At 45.9% G+C, this 10,620-nt stretch overlaps 1 protein-coding gene across 1 annotated transcript in view; it reads left to right on the top strand.

Annotated features, from left to right (window-relative positions):
- Positions 1-1,356: 1,356 nt before the first annotated feature.
- The window catches only part of B4GALNT3 (beta-1,4-N-acetyl-galactosaminyltransferase 3), a 65,506-nt gene continuing 56,242 nt past the window's right edge, over positions 1,357-10,620 (top strand). Inside the window, exon 1 of the mRNA XM_033162266.1 lies at positions 1,357-1,548. Within this exon, the coding sequence (XP_033018157.1) occupies positions 1,401-1,548 (148 nt within the window). The 5' untranslated portion in view covers positions 1,357-1,400. The remainder of the gene's footprint in view (positions 1,549-10,620) is intronic.

Raw genomic sequence — 10,620 nt, 5'->3', positions numbered from 1 at the left:
TGGATTTTTACTAGGGAGATCCACAAAAGCTCTAATCACATCAGTAGCCACATCAGACTGCTCCACAAAAACTGCAGATCCAGTGATACACACGGCACCACATGGCACAGAGACATGAATCCAGTGCACAGATCCCCGTGAACCTGTTTATGTTTTATGTATCTTCCCCCCTTCAAATGAAACCCATAAAACCAACGATTTGACTAAGGCTTCGTGGGGATCCCCTATGAAAATTCAGAGGATCCTTAAGGAATTGTTTCCTGGATCCGAAGGATAGAATCTGTGCTTTCTGAGACTCAGGTCATGGGCACAAATGGGATGGGATGGCTGCTGTTTTTGGATGATCACATATTAAAAAACCATGAGGATCCATGAGTCAATTTATTTTTGTATCATACACTAAAAGCCATAAGATCCTTGATTTTTACAGCTCAGTCTGTGGGGACTGCTGTGACCTGTGATTTGGTGGTGGGGATGTATCCCCTGTTTTGTTTTAATCACGTGCATTCAATAAGTTGACTTGTAGACGACTAAATCCTGCTTAGAGAAGACCTACTGAAATCAGTGGTCGTGGCCAACCTTTAGGTCCATTGATGTCCATGAGTCTACTCCGAGTAGGACTTAGTTGGTTGGATACAACCAGATCCATGTTTGGGTTTGGTTCGATTTACTGCTTTCAAGGTATGGCGCGATCTCAGCCTGAGATTGGCGCGAAGGAATCTCGTTCCCCTCGGCCGCTGGGTTGGGTCGGCTGGGGCGGACAGGTGCAGGAAGGGAAAGAAGAGCCTCTGTAACCGGAGGAGGAGACGCGCGGGTTGCCCTCGGAGATCCCTCCTCCCTGGAGAGACAGCGGGGTGAGAGTGTGTGTTGCGTTTGCGGGGAAAGAGAGAGAGTGTGAATGAAAAGGGAGAAGACGAGCGGGATCAGTGCCTGGAAAGGAAGGCGTGAGAAGGGAGCCCAGGAGAGGAGGGCTAAGAAAGGTGGGACAAGCGAACTGAGGAGGTGACTGTGGGGAGATAGAGCGCGCGGGAAGGGCCTGGACCGGCCACCCGAAGGAGAAGCGCGAAGGAAGGCGCTGAGGCAGAAGAAGGTGGCTCCTGGGCTCAGGGAAGGCGGCGCGTCACAGGGCGAAGAGGCTCCCGCGGCGCCGCCGGGGACCTTATCGTCCGGGCAGCTGAGGGAGCAGGACCAGCCCCGTAGTAGTCCGTCCCCCCCAACCGGCCCTAGCGAGGAAGGGGCAACGACCGCAGCAGAAGTTGAATTTGGGCGGCACCCGCGGCCGTGTGAGGCGAAGCCACCCCGGCGACGCTGTTCCCGCCCGGGGGGGAGGCGGCGGCGGCAGCAGCAGCAGCAGCAGCAGCAGCAGCATGGTCTCCCCCGGCGGCTTCGCCTGAGGCGGGATGAGGAGCCGCCCGTCGCAGCTGGGCAAGGTGCTGAGGAGGAGGTTCCGCCTCGTGCTGGTCTTCGGGGTGCTGGCCGTGGCGCTGTGCGCAGCCTACCTGGAGCTGGTGGTCTTGGCCGACGGCGGGGGACACCCCTTGAACCGCAGTGAGTGGCCGTCGCGGGCTTGGAAAGGGGGGCGCAGGGATCCCTCGCGAAGACTTCAGCTTCCCGAGCCTGCTTTCAGATACATTAGAAAACAGGCGGTGGTAACCGAAGCGAGAGTGTCTCTGAGCTTGTGCAGAGAGCTTTATTCCGCTCCTCGTGCCCAGGGATTCCACTGGGGATTAGGGAGATGGGAACGCGGCTTCCCAAGCAGATTTGGACTCAGGTGCCTTCCCCCCCCCTTTTTTTTAGAACAGAACCACAGTGTCTTGTCTGAAGGGGCGCGGAGGGAGACAGGTGAGTGTTGGGGACCAAGGCAGACCGCGCAGCTTTTGCCGACCTCACAATGCTGCTCACTCTGAGGCAGATCCTACACGTACTAGAGAGCTGCTGTTTGTGAGTTGGATAAGGATGGAGAAGTTTCCTGATCTAGAACCTAAAGGCCTAGACTCATAGGATGAGAGGGTCAGGAGGGAAGCACACCTCAGTTGTTATTCCAGGCAGAAATGGCTGGCTACCTGGAGTGCTCATTCCAGAGATGGAGTCCTTCATCCTCCCTGACTCAATGGAAAGGGAGCCCATCCTACTGCTCTTCTAGCCGGAGAGAAAAACCATAAGCAGGGGCATTCTTAAGGGTTGGCCACATGGTGCCTCTTCACCTGTGCACTCCCTGAGCTACTCCTCCGCTTCTTTTGGCCTTGGAGGAAGCCACTGGTGGGGTGTGAAAAGCAACAAAAAGCAAACTTTTTGAGTTTCTGGTCCATGGTCTGGGGGCAGGGGGTGCTAATACATCTCCTTGCCAAGGGCAGAAGGGATGAGAGGACACCATACAGGTCCTTGCCAAGGGAGCCGAGGTATGGCTCTGACCATAACAAATAGGGGAAGGGGAAGGCCCATGGTCAGTGTTAGAGGATCTGCTTTCATAGAATCATAGAGTTGGAAAGGATCCTGAGGATCATCTGCAACATTCCTGCAATGCAGGAATATGCAGATGTCCCATGCTGGGATCAAACCTGCAACCTTGGCATTATCTGTGCCACACTCTAACCCACTGAGCTATCCAGGCTCAGGCTTTGCCTGCAGAAGGTCCCAGGTTCATTCCTTCAACGTCTCCAGACAGGGCTGGGACTGTCCTCAACCCTGGAGAGCTGCTGCCAGGCAGTGTGGACAGTACTGAGCTCGATGGACCACTGGTCTGCCTCAGTCTAAGGGTTAGGGTTAAGCTCTGGATGTCTTAACCAAGCCACTATCTCTCGACCTCTGCCTTCAGTATCTGTAATAGTGCGTTAATAGTACGGACCAGTCCTATTTTGTTGTTGTTGTTCAGTCGTTCAGTCGTGTCCGACTCTTCGTGACTCCATGGACCAGAGCACGCCAGGCACGCCTATCCTTCACTGCCTCTCGCAGTTTGGCCAAACTCATGTTAGTAGCTTCGAGAACACTGTCCAACCATCTCATCCTCTGTCGTCCCCTTCTCCTTGTGCCCTCCATCTTTCCCAACATCAGGGTCTTTTCTAGGGAGTCTTCTCTTCTCATGAGGTGGCCAAAGTACTGGAGCCTCAACTTCAGGATCTGTCCTTCTAGTGAGCATTCAGGGCTGATTTCTTTGAGAATGGAAAGGTTTGATCTTCTTGCAGTCCATGGGACTCTCAAGAGTCTCCTCCAGCACCATAATTCAAAAGCATCAATTCTTCGGCGATCAGCCTTCTTTATGGTCCAGCTCTCACTTCCATACATTACTACTGGGAAAACCATAGCTTTAACTATACGGACCTTTGTTGGCAAGGTGATGTCTTTGCTTTATTCTAAGGCTAGAGGCAAAGGCTGTGTTCACATTACTGGCTAAAAATGCAGCTAAGTTTTTCCTTTCCTCAGTTTTGACCCAGCTTGTTATTTTTCTAAGAAATGACAGCATCAAAAGCAGGATAGATATGGATTGTGGCTAATGTCGTGTGCACACCACTTCCCAAACCAACAGTGGATGCAGGGTAACTGGGAGTGTATACACAGCCAATGTATGTAAAATATTGTGAGCACTTATGAAAAATAAGTGCTCAGTAAGTATGTAAATATTGGCGTTATTATATGTGCTGGAACATTGCATTTAGTCCCCGGACTAACCCATTTGGACAGGACTTGCAAAATTAAGGTTGAAAACCCTATGCCCACTTATCTGGGAATAAACCCCTTTGAATTCGGCAGGACTCCTCAGTAGAGCATGTGTAGGATTGTGCTGTCAATTTAAAGATATCATTGCGGTTAAAGTGCGCCGTTGGTGAATCTTTCTCCAAATAAGCTGCCTAGAAAACATGGCCAGAGAGCATGCAATTATAGACGCATCGAAGACATGGAAGACTGTAGCCAAAAACGTTTTGACTCTGCCCAAGGTTGGAGTTGTCTTCTTGGGAGCCAAATGTGCCTTTGGCTAAGGCTAAGCCTTCCTCCAGAAAGGGGCTGTAATTAAAACCTGCCAAGAGATGAATCCTTTCTCATCAGGCAGTGTGAAATTAGTAGGTCCGGAAGAGGCACACGTTGACAGTTTAGCCATAGGATATAGCAGAGCATGCAGGGATGGTGATTACGATTTCAAACATTCCCACCACTCAGGACAACTACTGGTAGAAGGATTTACTTAAAGCTGGAATTGAAATGGGAGTGTCCTATCTCCAAAGTAGGGGGAAATAGATGGTAATTTGCACCTCTCTTTTTCTTACTTGCGCATCCAGAAATGTGGGTGCGCTCAAATCTGACAGAATATAGTTGATTGATTCATGTTTGTTTGGTTATTTCATTTCTATGCCGCTTGATATATATTAGCAGTATGAGAGTTGCACAGAAAACGGAAGCAGCAACAGAGAGCTTAGAGAGACAAAGTATTGCAAAAATACAGATACATATACAAATGTTACATTAATGCAAAGTTACTAGTGTGTGTGTGTGTTTAAAAAGTTGCTTCATCCTTTCACACAGCCACCCCTTTTCATACATTGCAACCCTTTTAAAAATAGCAAGGCTGCTATCGTAAAACACTAGGGAGTAAGCCCATTGGACACAGTGGGACTTATTTCTGGGCAACTAATTATGTGTAGGATTGTTCTGCGCAGGTGAACTCGGACAAATTTCTTTTCTCCATTGAAAAAAAGGTTGTCTGAAGGCCATAAAGAGGGCGCCATAAATTTGATAGATTCTGCTGCCTCTGGTGCACTTCAGACTATCTGCCAATACCAGCTTGCTAGAAATCTGGTTATAATGTAAATTCATCATGCTTTTAGACTTACAGTAGTCAGGTGGCCTAAGGTGGATCCTAATGACAGTCTTTTCCTGGGTTTTTTCAATCTTCATCGTGAAGAGGAAGAAAAAATGGTGGCGGCTTAATCGGAGCTTGTCCATACTGTTATTTAATGTGGGCCTTCCTGTATTGCCATTACCATATTTTTCTGTCCATAAGATGCCCCCATGTATAAGACGCCCCCTATCTGCAATTTTAAGAAAATTGGAGTCTCCCAAAATCTGCGTATAAGACGAGCCCAAATTTTGAACACTATTTTAGAGTAAAAAAACATAGTCTTATACACGGAAAAGTACGGTAATTCTCTGTTGGATGTTCTCCTCCAAATCACTGCATTCTCACACTTTCCATTCCTTCAGTCTGGATTTTCTCATACCAGGGATACTCTAGAAAGGAGAGGGTGAGACCATCTGGATTGAGAGAGGGGGAAATGTGGGAAGGCAGTGATTCAGAAAAGAACATTATATGGACAGTGGAGAATTAATGGAGGTACAGGAAGCTTATTGTCCACATTAAACAACAATATGGATAAACAACAACTCAGTGATCCTGAGTTGAATTGCTCTAATGAATGGTTCACAGTGTATTTATATCATAGGCCAACTCCATATTGCAAAAGTGGGCTGACTGAATGTGGATTAACATGTGGCTTGATCACAATACAGTATGTTTCATAAACCAGTAATTCAAATCATCAACCATGTACCTTCATTTGGTGTTGCTTGATAAAGTCCTCTTACAATGGGTGGAAACTGGTGGACACAATTAACCCTTTTGCATCTTATAAAGCGGACTGTAGTCCACAAAAGCTCAAACTGGTAATAAATTTGCAAAAAGGTGCTCCCAGTTACCCTTTTGGCAATTGTAAAAATTTTACGTTTTTTGCACAGCTGTCAGCTTGTCCACCAGTTAAAACGAAAGCCAGTGTGGTGTAGTGGTTAAGAGTGGTAGACTCGTAATGTGGTAAACTGAGTTCGATTTCCTGCTCCTCCACATGCAGCTGCTGGGTGACCTTGGGCTAGTCACATTTCTCTGAAGTCTCAGCCCCACTTACCTCACAGAGTGTTTGTTGTGGGGGATGAAGGGAAATGAGATTGTGAGCCGCTTTGAGACTCCTTAGGGTAGTGATAAAGTGGGATATCAAATCCAAAATCCAAATCCATGAGTTTGTACTATTGGTTGTGGCATAAGAAGAGTGTGTGCTGTATTTATTTACATATTCATATTATGTGGCAGCAGATAACCTTGTTGCATTACATCAAAGGTTGGCAGCGAACTGTAGCTCAGTAGCAAGTGAGAAACGTACTTCCAATTACGGTATCTAATCCAAAAAAGGTGAAGGAGACTGAGGTTCTTGAAACATTTGAATACTGCACTGCATCCAGACTTCATCCAGACTGTGTGTGTGTGTGTATGCAATAATGAAGACTGGCTGTGCCTTGGTGAGAATGGAATCAAGGACTACTATTTCAAGCTCTATTAGGGTTATATAAGGGCAAACCATGATGGCTTAAAGAAAATTACAACCAAAATATATTTTGGGAAATGTACACTTTTAAAATGTAATATGTTGTCCTCTAGGTACCTGACAAAAACTAGAGGAAAATTAACTTCTGTGTTTAGTTTATGATTGAGAGGGGTTTTTTTAGTGGCTTGTGGAGGTAGACTTTGAGACTGCCAGTGCTACCCTACTACCAATAAAAAAATCTATTTTTGAGTTGTAGTAATGAAAAATAAATACTTTTTTTTTTTTTCATTTTGCCTTCCTAACTCAGTAAAATTTCCACCTTCTACAGGTAGAGGCATGCTCTATGTTTGCTTTCTGTTAAAAAGAGATGGTCTCAGGCTGAAGGAGGCAGAGGATGCTAGGAGTGGAGTTCTTCCAGAGTTTTATTCATTCTCCTTTATTTTTGTTAAATCTTTCTTCAGTCTCCCAGGTGGAAAACCTGGTGACAACACATAATTGGGTACCAGCCAGCATTTATAGCATTGCCTTTGCTGATGCAATAGCCTCCGTCGGCGTTTGTTGTTCTGCATCCCAAAGGTAGATTTTTCTCCAGTAATTTTCCAGAGCTGGAAGTCAGTCTATAGATCATTATTTCCATCTCTGTTTGCAACAGAACACTCACTGTTTAACTTTCTCTGGAACGTACTTATGGCACATGGGATGCGTGGGATCCCAGCAGGCTCCCCCCCCAAAAAAAACCTTGGTGCTAGCATTCACAGTGTTACTCTGGATTATATTCTACTATGGCTTTCCTACTTCCACTCACACAAACACCAAAAGACTGAAATATTTGCTTCTAATGGCTTTTGTTAAGTGTTCTGCAGCATCTGCAGTGGGGTCAACTCAGTACTGCTTCACATTTAACATTATGGAATAAGGGGAAGGATCCCGTTATGAATTGATAAACTGTTTCATAGGTCCATGAATGTCAGAACCAAATTTCCATTCTTCCACCTGGCTACCAAATGTGCCAGACCTCTAGCAAACACAGAGGGCCCAAGGGAGAGGTGAAGTCGTGACTCCTATGCACAAGACCAGTATCCAGCCAGTAGCCTCTTATTGTAATAATAATAATTTTAAAACTGGGTTTGCCACTAGGAAATATTGGCGAGGGAGCAGGTATCTGTTTCCCAGTGAGAAAAGATGGGTCTCTGTGCCAGGTTTGAGGAGCATGAGGATGCCTACAGCCCAGGTGCAAGAGGGTATGTAAAGCCTGCTGAATCAATTGCAATCGAAAGGCTGGGTTGTTGTTGTTGTTTTTAAAGAGCTGAATTTATCTGCCACATTCCCTATTTGATTTTTTCAGTTTAAGATTGCTATCTCAAATATCTTTCTTCAGATCTATTTACATGTGAAAACTTGCCTTAATGAGTCATGTAGCTACACCTTCCTCCCATGCTTGGTGCTGGATGACTCAGCACTTCTGCTTGAGAAGGTTGGACTGTTTGTATACATATGGAAAAGTTCAAACTCTTAATGCAAGTGTAAGAAGCCTGAAAGAATTGCTACCTCCACCCATTAAACACATCAGATACTGCCGCCTGAGGAGTATTTTGAGGAACATGAAATGAATTTGGTCAAAAACAAGAAGCTCTTCTTGTATGTTTTATTCCGGTTATATTTGCATTTAAAAAACACACCTGCATTGAGCAAAAATGTATGTCTCCCTGACAAATCTGAGGAATTTCTTCTGCATGACTGTCAGTGCTCAGAATGATTTGCAATAATCACTTGGCTTGTACTCAATCCTGTCAAACAGGTAATATTATTTGCATATTTCAAGGATGGGGATGGAGTGGGCAACCTGGCATTTGAACCCAGGCAATAGTCACTAGATCCCCCGACTCATCCAAATAGTGCCCAATTTGGGCCTAATTGAAAAACGCCAAACATATCTGTACAACTTTTGGCTTAATGATTGGAGACTTGGGGCCACTCCAAATTTCTTCATGGAATCTGAAGAACTGTTGTGTAATGTGCAATTAGATTGTCACATGTGATGGTTATGAGTTTAGGTACCTCACTACATGTTGGTGAGCAGGAAAAATACAGCCCACCACAGTTTTTCTGCAACCCCCCTCAATAAAATAGATGCATATGCTTTTGTCACACATGACAACCAATAGATATTGCCTGTTGTTGCCTATGCAGATGTGCTTTCCATGTAGCTACTGTGTAGGGATATAATGGGACACACCATGGTTGCAAAGATTCTAGCTTCAATGTGTTCTCCCTGCTTGAACCTAAAGTCCCCCATACTGTCTAAGATTTATTTTAATCATTATTTACATCAGCATTAGTGTGAACATGGTGAACGCAATCTAGGATTGTCTTCGTAGCCATCAAAACCAAGGATCAATGTGAGTTTACAAACCATGGTTAGGGGGGCAAGCCTTGATTAGCTGTAACCATGATTGTAATAGAGGGGAAAGGAAACATTTAGATGTGAAAGGGATATGGAAAGCCACATGCAAAATACATGCCTTTGTGTGCTTTAGGTTCCTTCTATGCAGATTAACATCCTAGGAAACAATCAGAGGGTTGTGCTCCCATCCGAAGAGCCTTGGGGGTAAACTGTGTTGTCAGCAAAATGACAGAAAAGAAAAGGGCCCCTGTCCAAACCTGCTCTCTTCCATCTTTCCACATCTTGTTTCCCTGCATTTTTTATAAGGTATGTGCTATATTTCTGTCTGGCCTGTGACACTCCATGAGTATTGCCAAACTTAAGCATAGTGGCAGCTCACCTAAAATACAGTCACACCCAGTATGCAAATCAGTCTGTCATCTCAGTTTTTGTGTGTGTGTGTGTGTGTGTGTGTGTGTGTGATTTCTGCTATGAAGAAAACAAGAGAGCATCAGAAAGAGTGCTAATGACTCTTCTAAAGGACCCGGGGGCTTTCTCACCCTTGAAGCAGAGCTTAATCACTGCTAACACGAATTTTTTTGATGAACTTACTTGCTAGCGCTTCCAATAAAAAAGGTAAAGGGACCCCTGACCATCAGGTCCAGTCGTGTCCGACTCTGGGGTTGCGGCGCTCATCTCGCTCTATAGGCCGAGGGAGCCGGCGTTTGTCCGCAGACAGCTTCCGGGTCATGTGGCCAGCATGACAAAGCCGCTTCTGGCAAACCAGAGCAGCGCACGGAAACGCCGTTTACCTTCCCGCTGGAGCGGTCCCTATTTATCTACTTGCACTTTGACGTGCTTTCGAACTGCTAGGTGGGCAGGAGCTAGGACCGAACAACAGGAGCTCACCCCGTCGCAGGGATTCGAACCGCCGACCTTCTGATCGGCAAGCCCTAGACTCTGTGGTTTAACCCACAGCGCCACCTGGGTCCCTAGCGCTTCCAATACCCTAAGGTAAAATAGTTTACAGGTTTCACAAAGGCAGAGATAGCCTTTTCCTTTCCTTTCTAGGTCTTTGCCTTCATCTGTATCATCTCATATCCCCAGAGGATGTTGTTATGAGTTTGGGGAGGAGGCAGACCCCCCCCAATAATATCTACAGTCAGTTGTTCGAATTTGAGCACACTCATAAATTCTGGCCAGTTCTTCACCCACTTCTCACAGTACTTTCAGTTGCAAAGAGACATTTCACTGCTACAGCTTAAAGGTAAATACAGTTTAAGGCTATCTGAAGAAGTGTGCATGCACACGAAAGCTCATTCCAAAAACAAACTTACCATATATACTTGAGTATAAGCCTAGTTTTTCAGCACATTTTTTGTGCTGAAAAAGCTGCCCTCGGCTTATACTCGAGCGAGGTGGGCAGTGGGGGCGGCGAGAAAGAAGCCCTTTCTCTCCGCTCGTGCCGCCACCTGCTCTCCCCAGTCAACCATTCCTTAAGAAGTGTACAAGAACAGCGGTTCTTTACTCTCCCCAGGCAGCTTGTTCCATTCCTGAACTGCTCGCATAAATGCAAACTTGGCAAAGGAGGAAGAGGAAGGAGCAGCCCCAAGGGCTGCTTTCGGGCTGCTCGTTCCTCCTCCTCCTCCACAGCGGCAAAGGTGAACCGGCTTATACTTGAGTCAATAAGCTTTCCCAGGTTTTTGTAGGAAAATTAGGTGCCTCGGTTTATATTCAGGTCGGCTTATGCTCGGGTATATACGGTAGTTAGTATCTAAGGTGCTACTGGAAGGATTTATTTATTTATTTATTTATTTTGTTTTGGCTATGGCAGACCAACATGGCTACCTACCTGTAACAGTTTAAGGCAGTGGTTCTGAAACTTTTTTTTCTCCTGGACCACACTTTCAGAATAAAATTTTGCTTGTGCCATAC

The sequence above is a fragment of the Lacerta agilis genome, chromosome 10 (genome assembly GCF_009819535.1).
Source record: "Lacerta agilis isolate rLacAgi1 chromosome 10, rLacAgi1.pri, whole genome shotgun sequence".
NCBI lineage: Eukaryota > Metazoa > Chordata > Lepidosauria > Squamata > Lacertidae > Lacerta > Lacerta agilis.
The sequence above is the reverse complement of the archived record's forward strand: the minus strand, read 5'-3'. Positions and strand labels throughout refer to the sequence as shown.